The sequence below is a fragment of the Drosophila santomea genome, unplaced genomic scaffold (assembly GCF_016746245.2).
Source record: "Drosophila santomea strain STO CAGO 1482 unplaced genomic scaffold, Prin_Dsan_1.1 Segkk79_quiver_pilon_misjoin1_scaf, whole genome shotgun sequence".
In the NCBI taxonomy this organism is placed as follows: domain Eukaryota; kingdom Metazoa; phylum Arthropoda; class Insecta; order Diptera; family Drosophilidae; genus Drosophila; species Drosophila santomea.
The window spans coordinates 280,138-306,844 of NW_025319012.1; the positions used below are offsets into that span (position 1 = coordinate 280,138).

Here is a 26,707-nt window from a genome sequence, read left to right on the forward strand (position 1 = left end):
TCTAAAAATATAGTGTAAAGGAAGAACAACTGTTCATTTTTGAAGCACAGCGGAGTTTTGATTGCTTTTCGTCACAACAGAAGTGAATTTCAAATTGGTCAAAAGTGCGATTGATAGGTCTAATTTTAATTATTTAAAATTAATTTTAAAGTTTCAGGTGTTTACTTTAATAAATTCTTATTGTGAAATTCATTGAATTGATTTATCATATTTGGTGAATTTTTGATGGATTATACCTTTTTTGTGTATTATGTGAATGTAATTTTCCTAGTTTAAGTAAACTTTTAGGAAATAAAAATCGTAAGTATAGCTGCAAATATTTGCAAACATACGTGTAAACAATAATAAACTCAATCTGTCTTGCAGTCTTCAAGGTCAAGTTTTCGAGGTATTTTGCTGCTTGTCCTATGTTACGCGTTAAAAATAAAGTGTTTTTAAAATGGAATCATTTAATATTACAATTAAAGGTATTTACTGTAACTTTTTGCAGTGTTAGAGTTTCTGACGTGTTGTTTTAGTTTGTTAAGTGATTGTGAAACCTGTGTCTTTTTAAGTATTAAATGTTAAGTGAACTTATTTTTCACTTAGAACTTCAAAAGTGATGGCACGATGAAATTAATTTTAAAATATTGGTCAATGTTTATAGATAATGTTTTTAAAAATTTCAGCTGCAGAACTTTGCAGATGTCTGAGTTATCTTACACAAAAGAATATACACGGGCCTGCCATAATTGAAAACGCTCTCATATCGATCGGCGAGTTCTCAGAGGAAGCTGCTGAATCCAAAAATATGGATACAAAAAAATTTCGACAACAAACACCGATTTATTTTACCGTCTATTAATAACTTCAGATCCTTTAGTAATGCGACAGCGAAAATTGCCACCTAAACACAAATCAATTTAAAAAAAATGTTTTCTGTTTGTTATTGTAACATTATTATATACGTCTTTATTAAAACTTTTGCTTAATATCTAAATGCGAAATCGATGTTCCTTAGTATCTCTAAGTATTTTTTGTATTTCTTGATAAATATATTATCCTTTTGTTGGATTTTTTCTTTATAAAAAACATTTTTTAAAACATTTACAATTATAATCTTTCATATTAACAAAATTGAAGCATACTTTTAGGTGTGTCTTTTGGTATTTGCTTTTTGGTGGGCGTAAAACTAACGACCACACCCATTTTTTAGATTTTTTCCAATTCTTATTTTTCAAAGAACTTACAGTAAAAATTTCATAACGATATGTCTGCTAGAAGTATTTTTGGCCGCTCTCCCCATATAGGCGCAACCACTGTGCAATGTTACTAAACAAATTATATTTTGGGCTTGGGTATTTCGGTTTACGGACTGATATTTCTTATAACTATATTTCTTCTGCTCCCAATTTGAATCACGAACTTAGCAGCCACCGTCAGAGAAAAGCATCGTGGATCTTCCATTCCACACGCGTGATGAAGACGCAGATACAAACAAACAGTGCTATTAATTAATAAATCCGCCGTCCTCTCACTTGGCTCCCCCGCCTTTCAAATCCCTCAGATACTCAACAGGCCATAGCTGACGATTGTTTTATGCCTCCGAAGATCAAAAAGACAAATGACAAGTGGGCGTGAGTAAATCGGTTTTCATGGAGGTTGATCCGTGAACTAACACGTTTGAAACAAGAAAAAAAGAGAGCTAGCTTCGGAAAACACGAGCAGTTATTATATATATTTAACTTTATTTATGCATGTTAAAACTATTTCTTTTCTTTTCAATTATTTCTTTTCAATTATTTTCAAATAATTTTCTGACTGTGGCAGCTATATAATACAATTGTCTGATCCAAAACTGTACAGTGTCGAAAAGTTAGTGGGTAACGAAATAGAACACTTAATGATCAAAAACAACGAAGGTACATAATCTTTCGATTATACCTACACTCAGCGACAACAGGCTTTTTGAATTTTTGACTTCTCTAATCTGGGGTTTCCCTAAATGTCTTTCTATGCATGAACATTTTTTTTTGGGAGTCCCCTTACAACACAGTTCACAGAATTCTTCAAAGGGATAATTTCTTTGCGCTGGTACGTCAGAAATCATGCCAAAGGGAAAACAGTTGACCGTGCAAGAAAAATCGAAAATTATTGCATTATCTGAGCAAAATGTGTCGAATCGCGAAATTGCAGCTCAAACACAATGCAATGAAAGCTCAGTGCGTCGATTTTTAAAAAAATATCGTGAGACCGGGGTGGTAGATCAAAAAGAAGGATCAGGAATGACCAGGTGCACCACTACTCGGGAAGATCGTCATATTGCGAAAATGAGTCTCCATGATCGTTTTAAAACTGCTGTAGAAATTTGGAAGAGAAATAAATATCGGCCCGAACTGTACAACGTCGGCTGAACGAAGTGGGCTTACTTTCAAGAATTTATATGATTCGATACCAAGAAGTATAAATAGGTTTATAAGGGCCAAAGGCGGTACTACAAAGTACTAAAAAAAATAAAAAAATATTAATTTAATGTTCCTTTGCAAAGAACTTTGAATATGTAACTCACTTATGAAGAATATCAATGAAAAAAATTATCATTTGTTGAATAAAAATTTTTGTATGATTTATAAAATTAATTTACTGAATATTGTCTTACTGGCAAAAACTTAGCAAACTAAAAAGGGCACGGGAAAAAAAATAATTTCAAATCATGTTACCTGTCTACCAAAATATTTCGTATGCCATTATGTTTAAAAATATACTAACTACCTCTAAAAAATTAAATTATTTTTGAAAGAACCCCAGGAACGCAAACTACAAAATACGTAAAAAATTTCGGTGCTGCTTTTTTAATGTCGCTGAGTGTATGACAGCTCTATGATATAGTTCCGACTTACATATATACTATCTACTATAGAAGTAAGCCTTCTGTGAATTTCTCATACAGATAGCGTTAAAACTGAAAGACTAGTTTGGGTACAAACGCACGGAAGGACACGGGTTGATACCGATCAAGTATATATTTTTCATTTATTTATTTTTCCATTTTTCATTTATCGGGAGAAGTAAAATAAAAAACTAACCATAATAAATAAATTTTTAGAAAATTCCTTTTTTCTACCATGTAACTGTGACATAAATTATCAAACCTTCGAGCGTGATGAAAATTACAAAAAACAAAAGTATCACAACACTACTAAACTTTAAAATAGCATCACCTAGTCTCCCTCTTTTCTTGTATGCTTATTATTTTTACTTTAAGTCTGAAGCATCGGTCATAGCGGTCAAAATAACTGACAAGAACACAAAAAAAAGCACAATGAGTAAAATAGCAAGAAAATTAAATATTCCAACTATAAAATATGCGAGTCAGTGACTTTTATAAGAGATTTGCAAACTGCAAACGCATCAAAAAACCAAAGGATTTTAAATCTTAAATAACTTAAAACAAGAGAAAACGCTGAAGTCGAATTCCCCGACTATTAAATACCCCCTATTCAGCTGGTGGAATTGCGAACGATAAACATATTTTTGGCTTATCAATAGAAATTGGGGAAAAAAAAGTAAAATGAATAGCAGACAAATAATATCACAAAAAAATAAAAACATTTTCAAAAGTGTGGGTGTGGCAGTCTTGGATGGTCTGTGGGCGTGGTACATCAGTTCAAAAAATCTGCATGCTTACTCCCGATTTTCTGGCTTTTGATGCAGATCTAGAATATATAAGGTCGGAAACGCTTCCTTCTGCCTCTTACATTGTTTTCAACGAATTTAGTATACTCATTTACTCCACAAGTAACGAGTACTAAAAATAAATGCAGAATCAAAATAAAAACGCAAACGAAACAAAACATAAATAAACGATACACATTTACGTAAACCAGTTTTGGTCGGTTCACAATTTTCGAGATTCATTCAATGGGGCACGCTTTTCACACATTTCCCTCAAGAGTCACGTGCTATAAGGTGGGAGTGTGCGGCAATATAAGCGTATTAGGAAATCATATCTATATGTATACATAAAATCGTTAAGCATTGAACATTTTCCAAATATATACAATTCCTCAATTTTTTATTGTCGGCAAAATAGTTTTCCAACCGCACAAATAGATCATGAAACAAGAGAGAATGCTATAGTCGAGCTCCCCGACTATCAGTTACCCGTTACTCAGCTAGTGCACGTGAGAACTAGAAATTTCAACACTTTCTGGAATGTCGGTAGAATTTGGGGAAAAAAAATAATACAAAATAAATTTTATTTCAAAAGTTGGTGCGTGTTTTTGTCGGTTTGTGGGCGTTAGAGTGGGCGTTAGATTGGAAAATCAAATTAATAGAATTAATTAACAAATTAAAAAATATCAAAACATTTTTTAAACTGTGGGCGTGAAAGTTTTGCACGGTTTGTGTACGTTAGAGTTACGGCAGTTACAAAGTTGCGGTGCGTCTATGTCTCTGGAATCTGCATGTCTAATCTCTACTTTCTAGCTTTTAGAGTTGCTGAGATCTTGACGTTCCATATAAAGGGCTATTAATTCTGATCAAGAATATATATATCCTTTATATGGTCGGAAATGTATCCTTTTACCTGTTACATACGAATCAACGAATCTAGTATACCCTTTTACTCTACGAGGAAGGTGTATAAAAGTCCTCTTGAATTGAAATTCATTTCTCTCGTTTCAATACATGATTTGGCATCAAAAAGCTAAACAAAATCTTTCTCCGACGTCAACGCAAGAAAAAATGGCGAAAATATTCGGCTGCCATTTGCTTGCGTAAGCAAATATTTTGTTATTGCTAACAAGAAATAAATTTCAAATCTAAGCTGTAAAGATTGTGGAGAGTATATGTTTAAAAAATGAAATGGCACGTGGCCAGTATGACACAGAAAATATGCTTAAAAATATATGCATTAAATTATAAATTTATTTGAAAAGGTGAAGCTCTTCAAAATTCGAACTCAATTTTTTGAGTAGTAGAGGGAGAGAGAAATAACCTTTTTCCACATTTTTAATTTTATCTATTTTAATTTTATTAATATTTTAATTTTATAAAAATATTTTATTGTTAATATCAGGGGGAATCTTATGCTGATCATAAATTTAATATTTTCCAAATCTTAAATCGCATGATCAGCCGCATAGCACAACAAAATTATTAAAAAATCATTGAGAAAATAAGCAACCGAAGAAAAAGAAACAAGCACGAGAGTGATGAAAAAGGTGCATTATTTTTAAACACTTTTATTGGCACCTGGCCAAGTGCCGTAAAACGTGAATGGTTTTATTTGCTTGCTTTCCTCCTCAGCACGAGCTATACCTATACTATATTATTCTACACTTTTGGGTTCATTATGTTAATCGAATATTCGGTGCTTACTATAAATGGAAAACAGATAGTATTGAATCCGTATATTTTTTCGATAAATAAATATGTAGAAATTTTGTTAAATACTCGTATAAATGAGCCTTATACATATGTATGTTTTACTTTGTAAATCAAAATCAAGGCCAATGTCGAACGACGAGGAGGTGATGCACTATTGGTTCTCGATGGATTGCATTGCGCGATTTTCTTTGGAATCGAAATTGAATTATTTTAAAGAAACACAAATACGCTAGATATCTTACTATATATATCGTAGCGTAAACAATTTATTTTTAGAAATCTTAAACGCAATTTCTTCTAGACTCTATAGATATGTATATATCGATTTTTCCATTTGGTTATATGCCGAACGATTTATTTTAACCACAAGCTGCGTTTAGTTTTCAGACTTCTACATTAAATACTGTACAAAAAACTAAGGGAGAACGCTATAGTCGAGTTCCCCGACTATATGATACCCGTTACCCAGCTGCTAGTGGAAGTACGAAGGAGAGTTACAAGACTAATACAAAAATGATGACTAATACAAATTCAAAAGTGTCGGCGTGGCTCATTTGGGCGGTTTGTGGGCGTTAGAGTGGGCGTAGTGTGGAGTCTGTATGCTTAATATCTACTTTCTAGCTCTTGTAGTTCCAGAGATCTCGACGTTCATACGGACAGACAACGGACAGGCGGACATGGCCAGATTGACCCGGCTATTGATCCTATGGTCGAAAACGCTTACTTCTGCCTGTTACATACTTTTCGTCGTTACATTTATTATTTGTAAAAAAAATTATGCATTACATTTCTGATTTTAAGTGACGCTGTGCAAGTTTTAGATCGTTGCCACGCCCAACTATAAGGCTAACCAACCGGACAAAACTGCAGCGCCCACACTTATGAAAATTTGTTTAATTAATAGAATTTTTTTTCTTGTTCTTTCCAATTTCCAATATGGATAAATTTCTCCAACTTGACAATTGCGTTCTCTTTTTTTTTGCATATTTGCATGATGTAACAGAGCCGCAGAGTATATAAAGATTGAGCTGGTGTAGTAAATAATAAGTTGAACGGGTTTTATTGCACCGTTTAATTTTGAACTTATTTGCTTAGGTAGGTAGGTACTGATTTTATATAAAATGAATAATTTACGGGTCTTTTTTTACTAAAAAACATTTTTAAAAATTGCCTGGTACTCACCGGTTTGCTTTGGTAAATTGTAGAAGTCGAGGGTTTTGATCTCGGACGTTTCGACATGCGGGGCGAACCCTTCGTAAAGGTCGCTTTCCTCCACGATGCCGCTCAGCTTGTCGGCCTGGGAAGAGGCATCTCCGCCTCGATGGTATGGCATCTTCTTGGCCAGGTTTGCGGTCTCTCGGGATCCTCTGTCAAGTTTTTATTTGGGTTTGGGTCCACTCGGATTCGTTCTTCCTTCCAGGCAGTTGGCGGCTTCTTTGTTGGTTCTGTTTGACTAGATGGCTTTTTACGTTGCAGTGCTTTGCTATCCGTTGTGTGGCAATCAATTTGCGGGTGTTGTTTGGGGTTGTAGTCGTGCTTATTTTATTACTAATATATTTAAGTTTTAATTTTATTTAAATGGTAACCAAGTTATGGAGACAGAAATACTCCAATACGATGGTGCCGCGCGGAATTCATTATAGTAAACGATTTAGCACGAGAACTGAAGAAGCATAGCTATGTGTGGATTAAATCGCAATTGTCAGCGTTTTCGATTCTGCAATGAAATAGAAGAGTTTGTTTATTATTTTTGTACACATTTTAAACTGCTCCAAACAGACGGATTTTTGTTTGGGGACCCTAACATTATTCGACAAAAAAGCGAAAGCATATGAAATGAATTCCTTTCGAGTCGAAATCAAAATTAGTCCAATGACATGACCCCTCCAAACTGTATAGTAGATAATGCCAAAGGCACCATTGGCTCATAAAAAACTTGGCCCGCTCATTAATTGCGAGCCGGCTATAAAAAGCCAACTGGTCAGATTTATAATATATATAACATCACACACATATATAATACGTTTTTGCTGCTGAGGGTGACTCTACGAACAACAGCAGCCGGTTTCATATCTAATTAAATCCAACAGAAATTAGGAAAAACAAAAATATCCAGCTCAAATATTTCACTCGGCCATTAACCAAAAATAATCTTATATTTCACAAACAAAAACAGATATTTATTTAAGCGATAAATAAACTTCTAAAAAATAAAAATGGTTTTACAATAAAACAACGATACAAGTTTCTGCCAACTTATATGTATGTATAAGTTTTCCTTTTATATGTATATATATAAAAAATCGTTGCGCCCGCATCCTTTATGGCTATAAGGTAGCAATTACGATTGGCATAATAAACTATGGCACACGCTGCGTATACTCGATACTCAAATCTATTTTTTGCAATTTTCCATTTATCCCATCATCATGTTTTGGGGAACGAAAGACGGGCTATTTATTTTAAGTGTTTGTATCTTTATTTCGCTAACATAACAGGCATAATTCGTTCTGTTTTCGTCACAATTCGCTAACCAAATCAGCGACAAAGGAAACGAAAAACTTAAAATGAATTGCAAATTTCCGAAGAAATTCCGGACACGTATCGAAAGCCAAGCAATAGTGACCAGCCTTTTGAGCTTTTTATTTTCCATTTTCCTTTGACACTCTTAATGATTTCGCCTGTCAAGAACAGCTTTTTGGGGGGCTTTATGGGGGACTATCGGATAGAAATATAGAGAGACAGACAGGTCTGATAGATCGCTGCGTTTGCTTGATTGGCTGTCCGATATAAGGTGTCAGACTTTTTACCTGGCCAGCAGAGCAGTGGCGGGGAAACAGGTGCCGTCAAGCGGATTTGTCGCCCAGACAAGTTGTATCTATGGCAGCTTCAATGAGAACGCAGATAAAAGGTTCGTCTGAGGGGCGTTAAAATAGAATGAAATGAAGCAGAGTTGGGCTTTTAAATTTGATAACACTTAATCAATAAAATTTCACATTTGTTTTGTGCAAACGCGATTTGAGTTATTCTGCCGACGTTAGCTTATGGGTAGCTTTGCGTTAGTAAACTCCACAATACAAAATCTTTTTGATTTTGCAATGAACTGGAAACCCATGGAGTCTCGACTTTTCCGTATTACCGACTTGCTAATTAAACAAATAACAGAATAATAATCTTGAATAATTTTCTATTTACTTATGATTTCAGTTTGGAGCTCCGCCTTCTCCAAAACAAATATCGGGGCACTTAAGCCTTAAAAATTGTTCGCGCAGTTTCATTTAATACCACTCCACAACTCGACTCACATTGACTCGACTAGCTTCGCTTTGATTGGTAATGTGCAATTTTCATATGTATGTCAATATTATGCTACGTCTAGTATTTTCAAGGTGCCTCGGGTTACGTCGTCAGCAAAGCAACACGGTTGTACACAAATAGCGGCAACAGGGAACAGGTATCACATGGGCATACATATAGAGTTATTAACAATAATTTGCACTGCAGTTGAGCTGCTTGTTTATTTGTTGCTTGCTGTCTCCGGACTCGAGAACGTTATCTGAATGTTATAATGCACCCAATTTGCGCTAATGAAATCAAGCAGCCCGCCACTCAATTGGATTCAATTGGACAGTGCCAATTGTTACAATGCCTAGCCTAACCAAACTCAACTAAGCCACGAGAAACACAAATGTTTCGGCACCAAATCGATTAACGATTAATTAATATATATTTTTAGTATAAAATAATGTAAAATATGATTCTGGGCAAGAAGTGGAAATAACAGCAAACAGAAATCTTTTTTAAACCTGCTTAAACAACATTTTCATCAATTATGATTATTTGTCCCTCCATTCACTTTCGCATTTATTTGTATTCTTTACTCTTCTTCATGATTCGTAATTATTGTAATGAATCTATAACATTGAAGAACTTTCCTTGTGAATTTATTTTCAAATTCCTTTAATGCTAGATGACCACCCACTGTACTTGTTAGCATATGTATTTTTTTGACGGTAGCCCCTGGCAAGTATTTGCAATAAATCCGAAACCAAAACAAGTCAATTAGAGCCCGAAAAAAGTTTAACTTCTCTAGCATGCAGTTAAAGCAAGTGCTAAGCTATTTTGGTGATAATCACTGGTCACATTGGGTTAATCGTCGATTGCCAGAGACGAGGCCCAAGTAATGCCACAACCATTATGTGGGTGGGTGGCTTGTGGTGGTTAAAGTGACGCAAGTGCAACAATCGGTGCGTCAAGTTGAGACTCTATTCGATAGGATCCAACTCTCGTCACGTAATTCTCGGTGCAATTGGCGTCAGCTAGCGAAGAGGAAAAACTTTTAAGGTTTCCAAGAAACTTTCCACTGCGCCTAAGTTCAACGAAGTTATAATCTTCGTAACTGTTTGGCTTTTTAGTGCTAAAGAGGAAATCAAAAAGAAATCCCTACTCGATAAGCTCTTAGCGACCTTGTAAAACGGTCGGAAACTTAGCTGATAAAAATATGAACTGTTTTAACAGTACGGAATAGATAATGAAACTAAATTCGAGTATACAGTGGACGAGGTCCGAGTTCAGGTATGGCAACAGTGATTGGAAATAGGTTTACTAATTCAAACTGTTGCTAGAATTTGTATATAGTACACAGAGCTGTTTAATTACCACCCATATAAGTGACACTTTCTAAATAACTAGGTGACCTTGCTGGGGCTCAGGACGAGCCAAGTAAAGGTAAGAACGCCCACACCCACTTGAGTGAAATTTGCATACCCTATGGGGGCGTGTTGGAGGGTAGGCATACTTTTAAGCCAAACCTAAGGAACCTTTCAATGCTTTGCTAAAACGTTTTCAAACTAGGCCAAGCAGCTGTCGTTGCTCCACACGAAATATCCTCGATTGCCTTGGGAGTGCAATGACTTGGGCCTGGTCCTTCGGTGCAACACTGACCACCCTTAAGAACCTCATGATACCCATTTGAAAACTGGGTCAGTTTTCTGAAAACAGGTTATGGACAAAAATTGCAAATACCGATTATTATATACTCTTTATTATGTTTTAGTCCGTTTTTAATCATAATTGCTAACCTATTGCTATCAAGAAAATGTTGACTAGTTTAATTGTTTTTAATATTAGTTGTTAATCGATGTGCATTTTAAATATGTCACAATTATTGCATAATTTGTATATACCCTCTGGAAGGGAATAACAAGGAAATGGGGCCAAGTAGACAGAAAGGCAAACAGGGCTTGGTGGCAGAGAGTAGAAAGGGGAAGGGAAATTATGCCATCGCTCTGCTTAGTAAGTCCTTAAAGTACAGAAAATGGGGGCAACGCAATGTGGGTGTGCTCGTGCTTGTATTGGTGTATTATTTTATTTGTTCTTGTGTGGGTTTGACAGGACAATGCGTCAGCAGCAGCAGACCGAAATGTAGCAACAAAGATGGAATTGCGTAGTGGCAACTTGAACTGGGAGTGTACTAAGCTTATCGAGGGGGCGGCCACCGGAGAGGGTGTCGGTGAGCAAGACTTTCGAAGAGAGAAGCTCGAGGGATGGTCCGGAAATCAATGAATGAAAGCACCAACACGCCCATGCGAGGAAAGAGCGACGAGTCTTGGGGAGAGGAAAACCAGGACCTGTAAATAGACTTACTTATATGGTTAGTGAAACCCTGTAATCTAATCTTATGAAAATATTGAACTGGTCTAAACTTGATGGCCATTCTAGGACACACAAACAAGGGGGAGCCATAAGGGAAACGAGGCTGGCTAATGGAAAAAAATAATCATATTAATATATATCAATATCATTATATAAAAATATTTTTAAAGAATTGGTTTTACTAAGCGATGATAATAAAATGGTGCTAATAATTTAATGTTTATACGAAACGTGTGAATATTACCACTAGTATTTCTTTGGCGTTCGCCTCTATTCCCAGTTGATCCAAGTTTAATCCATTTATATCCCCAGTTGAATCAATTTTAGCTTACTTAGTGGCAAGGCGACATTCAGGGAGCAGAGGGCAAGCAAAGGACACAGAACGGAGGCAGAGCTATCGGGCCAAGAGCGGAAATCAGCTTCAACTTGCCGCAAGGACAGCCACTGAAACCGAAACTGAAATTTGTCAGATAGCCCGAACAATTAAAACAGGGCCCAGAGCGGTTGACCTGATTTCAGCATTTCCCGCCTTCCTCCGCTAAACCCGAATGTTTCTATATTTTTATTATTTTTCTTTTTGCCTTTTTGGCGGCAGACTTCGTGACGGCTAAAAATGCCACACACGCAAGGTTTTATGGGTCTGCTTTTTCGCCGTTTCGGTTTCTTTTTTCTTCATTTTTGGCAGCAAAGGAAAACATGTACACTGCACTTGCCACAAGAAGCACAACAATCGAGCTCACCAACGGGTCACTGAACCGCAAGGAAAAAAAAGTGCAACTGCAGCACTAGCTGCAGTAGCTGCGGCTGCATTTTATTTCATAATCATTGCACATGAGCACAACGGCAAGAAAATCACGTGAAACGGGCACTGGTCTCTGTTATTTATATATAGGCATTTGGCCAGGCCTCTGAATCTGAATCGGCATCTGAAACTAGCTCGACGTGGCCTAGACACACGGAAAAGCCACTGCGCACAATTGTTAATGCTACAGTCGAGTTCGCCGACTATCACATACCCCTTATTTGGATAATGGAAGTGCGAACAAAAAATTTAAACATTTTCCGGAATATCGGTAGAAATTGGGGGAAAAAAAAGTGTGGGCGTTAGACGGTTTGTGGGCAAAAAGAGTGGCAAAAAATGTTTGGCAAACCGACAGAAATTTACAAGACATAAAAAAAAGAAAAATATGAAAACCTTTTTTGAGGGCGGTTTATTGTTTGTTAGAGTGGGAGTGTTTGTTAGAGTAAGTTAACAAACTAGTGTTGCGTCTGTCTCTGGAATCTGCATGTCAAATCTTAACTACCTAGATTTAATAGTTCCAGTGATCTCTCAACGTTCATACGGACACCCATATCTACTCAGCTATTGATCCATATCAAAATATTTATACTTTATAATATTCGGAAAGGATGCATTCTACCTATTACATACTTTTCAACGAATCTAGTATACGCTTTTACTCCACGAGTAACGGGTACAAAAATATAAGATCCGTATTTATATGATAACACCACATTTTTGATAAGCAATTATGTATGGCATTTACCTAATTAAGTATTTTAGTATTTTAAACTCTGTTTTACCCATAATTCATGTCCTATAATTAGTGTAAAACTTAATAAATTAATAAGGGCAGCACTGGAGCTAGCCCACTAACAGAAAACTCCCAACGTATATTTGTGTACAGGCCAACTGAAATTTCATGTACCAGTTAAACAAACCTCGGAACAAACGAGCAATGTCCCTGGAGCCGCCAGACAAAGGCTGCCTCGTAAACGGGAGCCACTTGAATCTGCCCAAAAGCTGTAGCACTCCGTTCCCCAGTTTTTCTGCTGCTTTGGCCATCCAACACCGAACACCCAACTCCCCAAAAGGGGCCGCAAAACTTCCATCCAATTTGTTATGTAAGCGCGCATTTTCAACATATTTGCTTGCCCAGTTTTCTTTGCTTGGCTGGCAGAAAACCGAAAAATGTTCGCAATGCAGCCCAGAAAATTGGAAAGCTTACAAATATATAGAGGAAGTGCAGCGTTGGCGAAATTGTTTATATATTTTTTTTCGGCCCAGAATGTTCTTGGACAAGTAAAATGGAACCACATGAATCATATGGAGATATACCGAGACCTACAAGTGTTTACATTATCGCTGCTGTCATATGCTTGCCCACATAGGTTGTTATTTGGACATCGGGTTTTGTTCTGCTTGTATAACACGGCGGATGAAAGGCGGTCTGTATTACTCATTCAACATTCAACACCGTTCAAATATCCATAAACATAAATTTTGGAAACATTTGATCCCCGCCACATGGCCGGAAAAAATTAAATAGCACAGTGCAGGCACTTTGTGGCTAATTTGCCTCTATTCGACACTTCATATTCATGTAAAACGTTTTCTGTTCGGCCATCACGAGCTAATGCTCACATTTGGGTCTGGTCAACGAAATTTTTATGAAGACGTCAGTCGCTTGGCAGTTGCACCCGAATTATGGCTAATTACGAGCCCCATTTAATAGGCTTTCCCATATGTCGCCTCGGGGGCTCCTAATGGATCCTGAAACGATGGCAATTGGCTGGAGGGATTCGAAACGGCGAACTTGGCGAAGAACCGTGCTGTAATATAACAAAGTGCTATAAATTCTAACGCCCAGTCCACATCTCTTGGTTAGAAAACATGTAACCACGGGTGGCTAGGGAAAAATTGTTTACGCTCGGCGCATTGCAACACACAAAGAACATTTCAAGTTGGTATAATAAACAATTTATACGCCTAGATTTTTCCATAATAATAAAAAAGCAAGGGAGAACGCTATAGTCAAGTTCCCCGTCTATCTTATACACATTACTAAGCTAGTGGAAGTGCGAAGGAGAGTCTTCAACACGGACAGTGTTGAATGAAATAATATCAAAACATTTTTCAAAAGTGCGGGCGTGGCAGTTTTGGGCGGTTTGTGGGCGTGGCAAAATGGGTCTATGTCTCTGGATTCTGCATGCCTAATCTCAACTATCTAGCATTTATAGTTCCTGAGATCTCGACGTTCATACGGACAGTCAGACACACAAAGAGACATACAGACGGATATGGCCAGATCGACTCGGCTATAGATCCTGATCTAGAATACTTTATCTACGAGTAACGGGTATGATCGTTTTATGGGAGTGGTAGACCGATAGAAATTGGCAAGACAAATACGAAATTGAAAAAAAATTAAAGTTTCAAAATTTTGAGCGTAAAAATGTTGGGTGTGGCAAAATATTTTTTGGCAAACTGATACAAATTTACTTGATGAAACAAAAAAAAAAATTTTACAATTTCACAAAGTGTGGGTATGTCAGTTTTTGGTGGTTTGTGGGCGCTAAAAAGCACGTGGTCCAAATTTTTTTAGTATACAGATAGAAATTAGCAAGACAAATAATGAAGAATTTTCAAAACATTCTTCAAAAGTGTGAGCGTTGCAGAGTTGCGGATTGTAGCCGTTAGAGTGGTCGTGGCAACAAGCTTGCCCTGCGTCCATATCTCTGGACTCTGCATGCTTAATATCAACTTTTTAGCTTATATAGTTCCTGAGATCCCAACGTTCATACGGGCGGACAGACAGACATGGCCAGATCAAGTCGACTAGTGATCCTGATCGGAAATGCTTCCTATTACCTGTTATATACTTTTCAACGAATCTAGTATACCCTTTTACTCTACTATTACCGGGTGTAATAGTTATGTTTGAGCGTGCGAAATTAATTGTGACTTAGAACACGCGTTGACGGCATAAAATATGTATAATACACAATATTTATATTCTTGTTGATAAGATAGTCGCGGTGTGAGAAGCATTAAAAGTCTGTACGAGAACCGCTGATAAACGACGTCCAATTTATTTTGATTTTCACAGAAATGAGCTGAGAAATTCGGTACTTATTTATACTGCCAGAAATTGATAAGCGTTCCAGAACTATAGGTACTGTGTCACGAGCTATCAGTACTGGTCCGCTGACTTAAATGAGCTGCCAGCGTTTGCAACTACCGACATTCCCCAGATAGAAGATCTTGGCAATTGCCAATCTCAGAGGCAAATTGAACTCCTAAATCGTTGATGCACAGATCGATATCACTTTAAAAAACAGAGATAATGAGACAATTATTCATTGGCTCACGATGAAATGAAATGGTTTGTATATAGTCTAGCGATGCACTCTGCAATCAATATCTTTTGTTTCAATAAACAACGACTTGTGTGACCATGTTATTTGTGCACGAAATCTATACGATACGCCTATAATAACTTCAACATGGATGTGCATTCGCCAATATTGTATTTTTTTGTTAAGTGCGGATAACCGGTTCGATGCATCATCATGGCATCATAATGTACTTTTGCTCACTTATATAAAAATATATGGAAGGTTACATACATATGTACAAGGCATATTTTTCGCGAGTTTCTTCCAAAATGTATTAAAGACATATTTATGACTCAGTGTCTTTCCTCTCGCATTCAACGCGCTGCGATTGTCCGCACACTTGTTTTTGGCATTCCAGCGAACTCCAATGATATTCGAGAGCTGAGTTTCAGTTCGCGTTCGATTCCAAGTTAGCCGCCAAAAGCATCACGTGCTTTGCGAGTCGATTCGCTTTATCGCTGCTTTTTAGCGCTCACTTGCTTTTGTTATTTGCCTTTGTAAACAATGGGAGGCTTGTTTCTAAATATTTTTATTTTAGTTTGTCCACTTGCGTGCCAATGGCTTATTCGCTTATTATACAATACCATTTTAGGTTAGGCACGAGTTAGCATTTTATACAATTTATACAACTACACTTTCGGCAAGAGTCTGATTTCTGCAAAGTTCATTTCAGTTCGGTTCGGCTCGGCTCGGTTGGGTGGGCGTAATCATGATTTGCTAAGTCTCCTAACCGCCGAATACCGCCTTCTTATGGTGCCATCACGTTCGCCAAATTATCCAAGGAGTTTGGAATATGGATTCGTAGGCAGGCGAAGACTCGCTAATTTTATAGACACGCAGAAGCTTGCGGTGCAGCACTCTTGCGTCACTTGCAACTCTAATGGAATATTTTTCCAAAGAAAATCTTAGTGGTACATAAAAGGTAAAGCCTAATCTGGTTTGGATAACAGTTCCATGTGAATTTTAAGTTAATTAGGTTGGATTTCGCACAGGAATGCTAAGATCGATATAACAGTATTTGCATATAATAAGGTTCCTCAGAATTAAGAGAGGTTTTCATGGACAAGCTGCTGTGCGTAAATTATTTTCGGATTATAAAAAAGCAATCGAAAATTGGAAAACTCAACGTATTCCGACTGATTTCCGACATGTAGGGTTTATTCAATATTCTTACCATATGCTTGCAAACAAAATAAACTATTACAATCAGAACACTATATAAACATTTAAACATGTGCTCCACACTTTGATTCCAACTATTTAAAGACAGCTAATTTTTACCCGGTCCAGAAATGGAAAATAAAATTTACTAACCAGTTGGGCTGTGGGGTTTCAATTCATTCGGCAGATTAAAGCAAATCATATGCTGAATAAGAAGTGTCCTTGACTGACACATCCGAAAGCATCACCATTTGCATTTACAGCACGGCAAACGAAATTCATATTTCTTAATTACAAAAATCTGCAATGGGCCGTGCCCACTCAGAAGTAAATTGGGGAAAAACCAAATAATTGAATCACTCAGCGATCGAGAACGCTTCCAATTAGCCAGAGGAAAACAAACAGACATAAAATATTCAAGCAAACAGAAAGCAACGCGGAGACATCGAATCGAAGGCAAAGAATTTTTTTGCAAATCGAATCACAACCTGAATTCCGTGGATGGCTTCTCCGAGAATCGTTTTGCTTTCATTCAGTCGGTTCGGTCCGGTTTGGATTCAGTTTTCATTTTTCAATTCAATTAAGCGTCGGCGGGCGGAGTTCAGCACACATTGCTGAACCTTGCGGAGGGGACCGTGTTGAGTTCTTTACTTTTTTTGTCTGCTCTGCGCGTAATTCACTTTATTCAAATAAGTATAATAAAATAAACGCCTGTATGCAAAACACAATGGGCGAAAAAAAAAACTACGCGGCCCATTGTTTGAGTCGAATTTGTGCGATGCACAGAAAAAAAAATTGAAGAGAAAATCTATTTACGATCACCAGATTAACAGTGGCATTAAATTATATCTATGCTTAACTTAAAATGAATAGCTAAATATCCATTTCATGTCTATAAACAATAAAAATCCGATGAAGATCATTTATTTGGGTTCATTTTTCTGCGAGCTTCTTCACTAGAATACCTCGAATTTGGGTGCAGATGCAGATACAAAATACTGGGACCGGATGTTTACGAGTAAGTCCCTACAACTGCTGCTCTTATGCGAATTAAACTTATCTCGATGAAGAGTGACAATGCGACCAGAGCAATGGAACCCTCTCTGGGGACATTTCTGGCGTTTAAGTATGGAAATTGTAGCAGCGGGTAAATTGACCAATGCACTCTGAATACAAACTAAGCTTCTTATCAGCCCACAAAGTGGCCACCCCCTCCAGCAGATAAGTATAACTCAAATATAGCCGCAAGGGATAGTATATACATACATATGTACATACATATATTAGTTCAGATAAGTTTTCTATAATGCGTGGCCACTAATAACATAACAATATATTGGACTCTATGTATCTTAGATTCAGGTAGCCCACATTTATCCAAATATAAATAAATACGAAGTAAGAGTACAAAATCCAATTACTCTTTACTAGAATTACACCCGTTGTCCAGTCACTGAGTTAATTTTTTTTACCTCTTTCTACCTGGCAAAAAATAATACTGATAACCAGATATGCTTATTGATTTACAACTTATCCGGCACGGATAACGTTTACAACACGGCAACACGATGTCAGGCGAAATCAAGGTTATTTAATCAATTGGGGATTTGGGTGTGGAAATATTTACCCTGCGGCCAGTTATTAACTCATATTGAGATGCAGCCAGATATTGTTACACGGCCCTGCGAACATTTGTTAAATACTTTATTTTCGCCGTGCAGTTGCTGTTTTCAAAAAACCGGATCGAGCTCATTGAAATTACTTGCACAAATTATATCTGCACAAGTCATATCCGAAGTCGGTATCTTCGTATGTGCGCACCATGTATTTGCTCTCTATATAGGATTTATATATGGAACGATGCGCTTATATCGCCTCAATTGCCTTTCGTGTGCAACGCTTTATATTTTATTTTAGTCTCGCTTTTTATGCTCAATCCAACTGGTGGGCGTATTTTTGTTTCTCTCCTCAGTTCTGTTCTGATCTACTCTGTTATTAACACATCGCTGCCAGTACCTGATTTAATAAACTTGATTAGGATTTATGAGCGTGTGAGATTTCAATTTCAAGTCAACTATAAAACAGAGCGGCGGATGTTTCCCTGACATCTACATCAGGTGACAACGTCCATATTACTCTATTAATTGGATCAAATGCTCACCCGAACACGAAAAAGATCTATAAATATTTAACATTTTCCGATCCTGAGTGTATGACAAACAATATATGTATCAGGTTGCAATGATTCAAATTGAGTTTGTGTAAAATGTCGAAGTTTCGTTTCACTGCGAATTAGAAAATAGCATTTTTATTACGAAAGAAGTCATGGAAAGCTTTTTACATAAACATCTAATGTTGCAATGCGTCCAGAATTCAATGACAGAACCACTTATTGCATATTTTAACATAAATATTTAAAAAATTATATAAAATCCAAAAAATGCCCCTCATTTGAAAAATGCTTTCATGCCGGCAAACTTTCAAAAATTATTTGAGATTTTTTGATATTTTATATGCCAATTTCTATTAATATCCCAACAAATTTTTCAAGTTCTCCTCACTGTAGCTAACTTACGGATACCTAGTAATCAATGTACTCGACCCTAGCGTTCTGCCTTGTTTTATTTTAAAGACCTACTTAGCTTGTTGGTCTCATAATACTAACCTCGATAAACATCGAGGTTTCCCCAAAAGGGGAAATAATTTTGAATTAATTTTTCGACCCAATCGCAAGCAGAAACACTTAATTTTCTGGTAATTTATGATAAACCAGGCCCTATTACAACTCCGGGATAATTTTCGGCTACAAAAATAAATTCAAGGAGGTGAGTGCCGTTGGCGGGGCCAATGATTCGAAAAATATTGATTTTTTAACAGCCATAAATACGTTGCTAAGGGTAAAGGCACTGGGTTAGTTGGTTACTCTCGATAAAGTTCGGACTCTTAGGCAGAGTTCAATGAACCAAGTGACTGACAGTACTGTGCAACTAATTGACAGAAACTCGTCGGTTGCACTGGGAAAATAATCGACATGAATCACCGAATAAATCACGTTTCCGCCTAGGCACGTACAAATATTCGCTGAAAATGTGATATGAATAGATGCACACAGAAAAACGTTTGTATGTTATTGGACAAACATTTATTGATTGAAATTTTCTTTTTTTTGTTAATATATATTGTTAAAGTTATAAAGATGTAAGAGATCTACATATATATGAGGTTTTAAAATTAAGAATGGGGTTTTAAATAACATTTCATTCATAAAAGGGTAGTTCTGCTCTGTGGATTGGGTAAACGGAGAGATAAATAGATGGATGAGAGGCTCTGTGCAACGCGACGTTGACTTATTGAAATCGATAGATTCTGATTTCATCCGATCAGCTTTGGATTTACTTTTTCTGGCTGGTTCGCTGGCCGGATCTGTATATTGCACGACTGCTTTTTTATGATTTTACGAGGCAAATTTGAAAAGTCGTTTTGTATCTGACAACTCACGTGAGCTAACGATTCAATGGGACCAGCTGACAGACAGTTTACCCAAATACAATTTGTTCATTGCCAGTCAAATTGATTTAGATAAATAGTGCGCAACTATCTAGCTCATATTTAAGCGATTTAGTGTTCCTTTTTGGGGGCTCTCTGGCCCACAGATAAGATAACCAAGCAGAGAAATTGAATTTTTGGCAATGTTTGCTGCTTGCATTTCTTTTTTTTATATTTAGCGAGCAGGGCTGTATTTATAGTCATAGATTAGGCACTTTATACGGACCAAAGAGGAATATTTATCGCTTTAAGAAATTTTTGGAGTACAAACATATTTATAATTAATAACTCCAAAGGTCATGTAAATTGCCAATCAGAGATTGTCACACCAAAAAAATATTTATCATGGGAAGTTATAAGACGTAAAATTTTTAAATATTTCAAAAATAAAAGAACAACCAACATAATCCCACGGAACTCATTTTAACTCTTTTTATCGCTGACATCATGGAATAGCGTGGTTTGCTGCCGTCATAAATTGTGCAAGGTTGATAGAAAAATAATGTATATCTAATCAGTTAGGTATAAAGAAGCACATGCGGCCTAAAAAAGAAAACACGGCATATAAAGACTTAAAAAATGTTGTTGGGCCGCAGCAAAAACAAATTTAAATAAAACTTATTATCACAATGAATCACAAAAAAATTTTATGATTGAAACCGAAGTCTACGTGAAATGCAATATATTATCAAAAGAACAAATGAATCATAGAAAAGGTGACAGTGCGAATAAATTTTAAAATTTTGCTGGGGAGAGAGCGATAAAAAATGGAGGAAAGGGGGACTGCTTTTACCTGTCAATATATGGTGTTTTAGTTCTTGCTTTCCTTGCCCTGTCTTCGTTATTTTATTTATTTTTATTTTTTCTGTGCTATTGTTGCGTTCTCTTTTTTTTTCTGATATGCTGCACTTGTTCTTCTTATCCTCCTTTCGTTGTTTTTATGCACTCGTTTTCTGTTTTGCTTGCTTCGTCCGTTTTATCGTGTTGTCACGTTTTCACTTTCACAGGTAAATTCTAAACGACATATATTCATTTTCCCAACTTATTATTCTGCCAACGGAGGCGTGGTCTTGGGAGACGAAGGGCAATCTTTGTCCTTTACACACACACTCACGCACGCACAAAGGAGTGTGAGAGAGCAAAATTCAACTACCTTAGAAGATTGATTTCTCGTTTCGGAAATTCACTGTTTTCGTATATTTCAAGTGGTTTAGCTTTTTTCGCCCTACATCCATTTTTTTTATTTATTTATTTTTTTTTCATTTTATTTGTTTCAACGGGAACCGAAATCACCAGCAACGCGGTCGAAAAATTATCGTGCAATACGAAAGAGCGCCTTTTGCGGGTTGCTTAAATAGACTTTCGTTGGATGGTTCGGTTGCGAACCTCTCGTTGATTCTCGCTCTCCAAAGTTTGACGAACAGTGGGATTAATGTGCAGTGGTTGGCATAATAAAGCTTTTTAATTAAATATATTGCTTAAAAATCTAAAAGATATTTTCAACTTTATTTAAATATAACACAAATTAACATGTGTTTTAATAAATTTTAATTTTTCACTTATTTATTTAACAGTGACATTATAGCAGAAAGGATTCAAAATTGCCCCACTGTGCGGTTGGATGTCAAACCAGCTAGATTTAAACAAGTTTGAGAGAGCGTTACCCGAAATATACAAAGCAAAAATAATAATATTAAAAAATGCCTTATATGTACATATATTTACAAATTAACCAACTTTTCAACTACACCAAAGTAATGCGATCGGATATTGCTTTAAAACGAAATCTTCACAATGCCTATAAGAAGGGTGTGTGATACCGTTATAAAAAGTAGGAGAATAGGGAGAGAGCAGCAAGTGCGCAAGTGTGTGTGGTAAAAAATACCCATATCACAACGCAAGTCACAAAAATAGTAACATTCAGTGCATGTGATTTTGGATATTCTAGAAAATTCTTTAATAAATGTTAAATTAATATTAAAATGAAATCTTGTTTAGGCCTTTAACAAAAAATTATATCTTTCAGTTTGGGTGGAATAATCCTCTTGTTTTTATTTATCTATACTGTATATTATATTATTACGTGGCTAGATAACTTGAACTACAAATGCTAATTTTGCCGGCGAATTTATGCTATATTACCGTGCTAATAAGATGCCAAGGCAAGCGCAATTCAAACGAGTATGCTTTATTTTTTTTCACTACTGGATAATAATAATTCACCCGAAAAAATTACAAAAATTGCTAAACATTTCACACGTGTTTTTTTTGTATTGCAACTTCACGCAACAAAAATTCCCTCACACACAGGCACACATGAAAATGAACGGAACACGTCAACAACAACAATTCTCCTTCTTTGCCATCTCCCATTTGGGTTAACCTCTCTCTCGCTTCAATTGTGTTTGTGTGAGTTTAAAAAGCCAGGAAAATGTTAATTTTGGTACATTGCCTCGCACTTAAACGCGTAAGTTGGTGTCCGAAATATCGATTTATTAAGTTTAAGCAGTTGAATTTGTCGCGAATTTAGGCTTGCAAAAAAGAGTATCTTTTTCGGCAATTGGATAATTTGTTTGTTTGCGAGTGTGTGCGACGAGCCTTCTAATTCTCCCAAAAAAGAAAATGAGCACAATTTAGTGGCCTAATTTGTTGCACAGCTCCGGAATCAAACTTCTCTGACGCATGTTTTTTTCTTTAACATTTGTTTAATATTATTCGCGGTTTCGACGATACTTTTGCAATCAATTTATTTACTTTTCGTGCTTGTAAAGTGCACCTCTTTAATGCCGCGTTTTAAGAAGAAGCACGCCGTAGTGTTTGAAGGTGCTGCGGAATTTGGTGATGGGAATGCGTAGCTCGTGCTATCGACTAGCTATCGACTAGCTCGATGAGTGACCATTTCGAGTTACGCAACACTTATTGCGGGTTCTTTAAATCGAAAATGCCACTATTGTGAAAAAAAGACGAAAAGACACATTTTCGCTTTAGCAATCATATTTGACTTGCTTTAAAGAAATAAAATACTTGTTGCTCTTGAAAATTAAATTGTCTTTGTTCGTTTGAGTTTACAACTATATCGAGTCTTAATCTCCAAGTTATTACATAGAAAAATAGTTCTTATGCAAGGAATCTCCAATCTCTTAATTAAAATCTAATAGTTGCTAAATATGAGGTTGCACATTTCGTTGTTTTTCTGGTTGAGGGCAAAAGTGCACCCAGCTGTTTTGTGGGAGATTGTAGAGCGCACATGTTTGGCATAAGGACGGTCAACAGACTGCAGGAAAACTGAACGAACGTTGGTTTGTCTGGAAGAAGGATTACAATTAGTATTTCAGCCATTAAAATAGCTCTAGCAAACTCACTTGAGAAGCTGTTCAGGTCGCTGGAGTTGCATGCACAATTTAATGCCACTGTAGAAGTCCAAGTCCGCATTCAGACTCAACTTAGGTTCATGGGTAATGCTGAAGTCTTGCACTAATTTCGCATACCTAAAACCAACGGCTAAATGACCAAGGACAGCGCTGCCAGTGCTATAAACCAAGAAAACCGTAAGTTAAGAAGATATTCGATGAAATACTATAGCTTTTCCACTTACTTTTGCTGGATTTCCGTCTGGGCATTTCGATTCCATAAACTAAATCCCACCTTGCCATTGAGATCCACACTTCTGGCGCACAGCACTCGCCAGTGTAGCGTCGCCCCGGAGGTCAGGATTATGTAGTGCTCGTTATCCTGAGACAAAGTGGTTGCCTGGTAAGCGGGCGTTGAGTCCGAGGCACTTCCTCCCCACACGTGACCCATTAGCTCGGTCTGGCCGCTGAAAAATATTAAAGGTCGCAATTGAGCGCCCTGCACACTGATTTCCATGCCTGCGGTAACCGTTTCATCTTCGCTAAACTCATCATCCGCAGGGACTCCATTATTTTCATCGCCGGAGTCACCTTCGCCCACCAGCGAGCCTAAGCCGGCAGTGTAGACACCCAATTTAAAGCTGCTGACTTGAGAACGCCCTGCGTGGAGCAGAAATTCCACGGAGCCACGTTTCAGGATTCCCTGATACACTTCTTGGGTACTTAGCAGAGTTTCATTGAAGGCTGGTGCCTGGGAAAGCTGACGGGTGAGGACGGTCGTGAGACCTGCAAGTAATTGAGTTAACAATTGGTTTAATGTGTGACATTTAGAAATGAGGCACTCACCCTTTTGTCCCAGAACATTATAGTTGTTTACATGCCTCCTTTTGACAAGCTCCGATTCGAACAAAGCCCTAAATCGCGGACACTTCTCAGCCAGCAATCGTAGCTTCTGCAGCACGTAGGTTTTGATCTCAAACTGGCGATCATTGGAGGCCAGGTAATCCAAAAGGTAGCCCAATTGCTCCTGAGTTGGCCGGAGCGATAGCATAATATCCAGAGCCAGAGTGCGAGCGGAGCTATCAAAGCGACGCTTTCGCTGGTAGAAAATGCTATCGAACTGCAAACGATGCGAAGAGTTAAAGCTACCTAGGGGAAATGCTTTCAGAGCCTGCAAGGCAGCCACTGATAAATTGGGGGTCTCGCCAGTTTGACCTTGCTTCAACAGAGCTTCAATGGTGGCGGGATCCTGGAGATTTTGCAGAGCCCTAATGTACAATGTGGGATCTTTGGAGGTGAGACCTTGCAGGAGATAAGAACGCACTTTCTTCGGCAAAGGATCTTCAACATCTAATCTGCTTTGGCGGGTCAAGGTGGCCAGTGTTTGAATGACGCTTTCCCTCAGCTTTAAATGCTTTTTTATAGATTCCTGTTCTAGCAATCCGTACAAGTGTTCAACTATATTCCTATCCGGATGGGTGGCGACCGCCAGTGACTGCAGGTATTTCTCTAGCAGATCCAATTGCTCGCTTGTGGTTTCCGATTTTTTGTAAAGGAATCCAAATGTGGCATTGTGAGCATCAAAGGTTTGAACAGCGCCGAAAAGATCAACCAACTGGGGCAGAAATTCTGTGTTATCCTTAAGTATATCTTGAAATTGTTCTTGCCTCGTGATGCGAGCAAGGGGAATTAGTTTCACGTAAGCAAGAGCCAGCGAGGATTTGCCCACATCACCGGATTGCATTTCTCTAAGAGAAAATTTTAGTTGATCCTCAAGCTGAAAGAATATATTTTTGGTTCAGCAATCTCCAAACATGGTATTATTTACTTACCGTTTGCTCTTTGATCTCACTGATCGTGCCATCTACATCAGATTCAAGCTCGAAGACGCGATACCATTCCAGGAGGCTCTGGATGGTCGTATCTAAGCTGCCTAGTTCCATTTGCTTGACTTCCTCCGATCCTTGCGAGATGTGTTGCAGAATCAAAGTGCTCTTCACGGAGCTACCCACATCCGGTTTGGCTGCTAGATTGAGGCGGTGATTCTCCTGAGACTCTGCCTTCAAGAGTGTGCCCTCTGAAGAGAGCTCGTAAAAGACCGTCTCCTGGGATTGCTGAGTAACGCCCAGAGCTTCTTCTGGGTGATTATTGACCCTAAGATCCCACAGAGAGCAGTCTCTTTTGGTTTTCTCCACCATCGTGGAAGATTTGACCTTATAGGACACTCTACACAAGCCAGAAACATCCAGTTCCTCGTCTTGTGATGCATCCAATCTGAGCTGCAGCAGGGAAGCAATTCCGCGCTCCAAATTCAGCAGGGATTGATCTTTGGAAGTATGTGCTATGACCTTTTCAGGCTGTCCCTTAACCAGACTGATATAAAAAGGTCTATCGGGTATCTGGGTAATTGATCGGGATTTTCCAGAGGCCTCGACCTTGCTACCGCTGATAAAAACCTCCAGTAACTGGTCTTCATCTCCACTCCAAACTGAGTTGATCGTGAGATCGGTTTCAAATGTATATCTCGTCTCCTCGGCCCTTGAACCTTGTCCCAGTTCCTGGAGTATCACTTGATTCTGTAGCTTGAAAATTTGCTGACTGTTCGGAGCTATTAGGGCCGTTCTTCCATCTTCTAAAGAAATGTGGTCAAAAAGAATCAATAGAACACGTCATTAGTCAATCGAATTGTTATAGCTTTCACGCAGAAGCAGCGTTACTTGCTGATAATTTCGTCATTTACTAAGCCTGGGTCGAGGTTATCAACAAGTGGCCCTGCACAGTGGGCAGCTATAATGGAAATAATGAAAGCAACGCGTACGATGGAGAGATGATCTTAAGGAGGGATGGGGTGAATAGATAGCAAAGGTCGATGTGGATGTGGTTATAACAGGGGGATTTTTGTGAGCAAATATGCCAGTGCTAATTCTGTTTAGGTTATTTTTTAATTTCGAACGGCTAACTACACGTTCGTGTCTACTTTACAGAAACATAAATCATACATATTGCTTTTACAGTTAATTTCCTTAACCTGCAATACTGTAACTTGCCCCACAGTAAAAACAGCTGATTCAATTGGAAAGTGTGTCAGATAAAAGGTCTCTGTTGGCCTTTGCTTGTGTGCGAAGGTGGAGGAGTGGCACCGTTACTGTTGTTGTTTATTGCCAAACGCGGCCACAAACAGTTCATTCAACTTGTTTAAACCCATTTACCCAACTAAACGTTTAATATTGTCATTTACGTACCTAAAAATCCCAAAAAGAATGCCAGCAGAAGCAGGGATTCCAGGCACTTCTTATGTTTGTTCTCCATTTTCCCAAGGTCTTTGTTCGATTCTGTACTTATTTTAAGCAGAGTTAAATTAATTCATTGATAAGACTGTGCTGAGCCGGCTGGCGACGAATTTCAAAGCGGAATGGAAACAGAACCGAGCTGAGGAGCGAGATTCT

The 26,707-nt window shown here is 37.6% G+C and overlaps 2 protein-coding genes across 6 annotated transcripts in view; both read right to left on the bottom strand.

Annotated features, from left to right (window-relative positions):
• LOC120457689 (GTPase-activating protein skywalker) overlaps nt 1-22,760 on the bottom strand; it is a 41,302-nt gene extending 18,542 nt beyond the window's left edge. For 3 of the 5 annotated variants that reach the window (XM_044006836.1, XM_044006835.1, XM_044006834.1), the window contains exons 1-3: nt 22,666-22,760; nt 20,705-20,925; nt 6,553-7,087 (exon numbers count right to left, since the gene is read on the bottom strand). In XM_044006836.1, the coding sequence (XP_043862771.1) occupies nt 6,553-6,703 (151 nt within the window). In that variant the 5' untranslated portion in view covers nt 6,704-7,087; nt 20,705-20,925; nt 22,666-22,760. The remainder of the gene's footprint in view (nt 1-6,552; nt 7,088-20,704; nt 20,926-22,665) is intronic. The other 2 variants (XM_044006838.1, XM_044006837.1) reach the window with 1 other exon arrangement.
• Nucleotides 22,761-22,944: 184 nt separating this feature from the next.
• LOC120457771 (microsomal triglyceride transfer protein large subunit) lies at nt 22,945-26,701 on the bottom strand. Its single transcript, XM_044006739.1, has 6 exons — nt 26,504-26,701; nt 25,094-25,893; nt 24,108-25,038; nt 23,507-24,047; nt 23,274-23,441; nt 22,945-23,216 (listed from the first exon to the last, which is right to left on the bottom strand). The coding sequence occupies exons 1-6, from the start codon at nt 26,568-26,570 to the stop codon at nt 23,063-23,065; spliced, it is 2,661 nt and encodes an 886-aa protein (XP_043862674.1). The 5' UTR covers nt 26,571-26,701; the 3' UTR covers nt 22,945-23,062.
• Nucleotides 26,702-26,707: the final 6 nt, after the last annotated feature.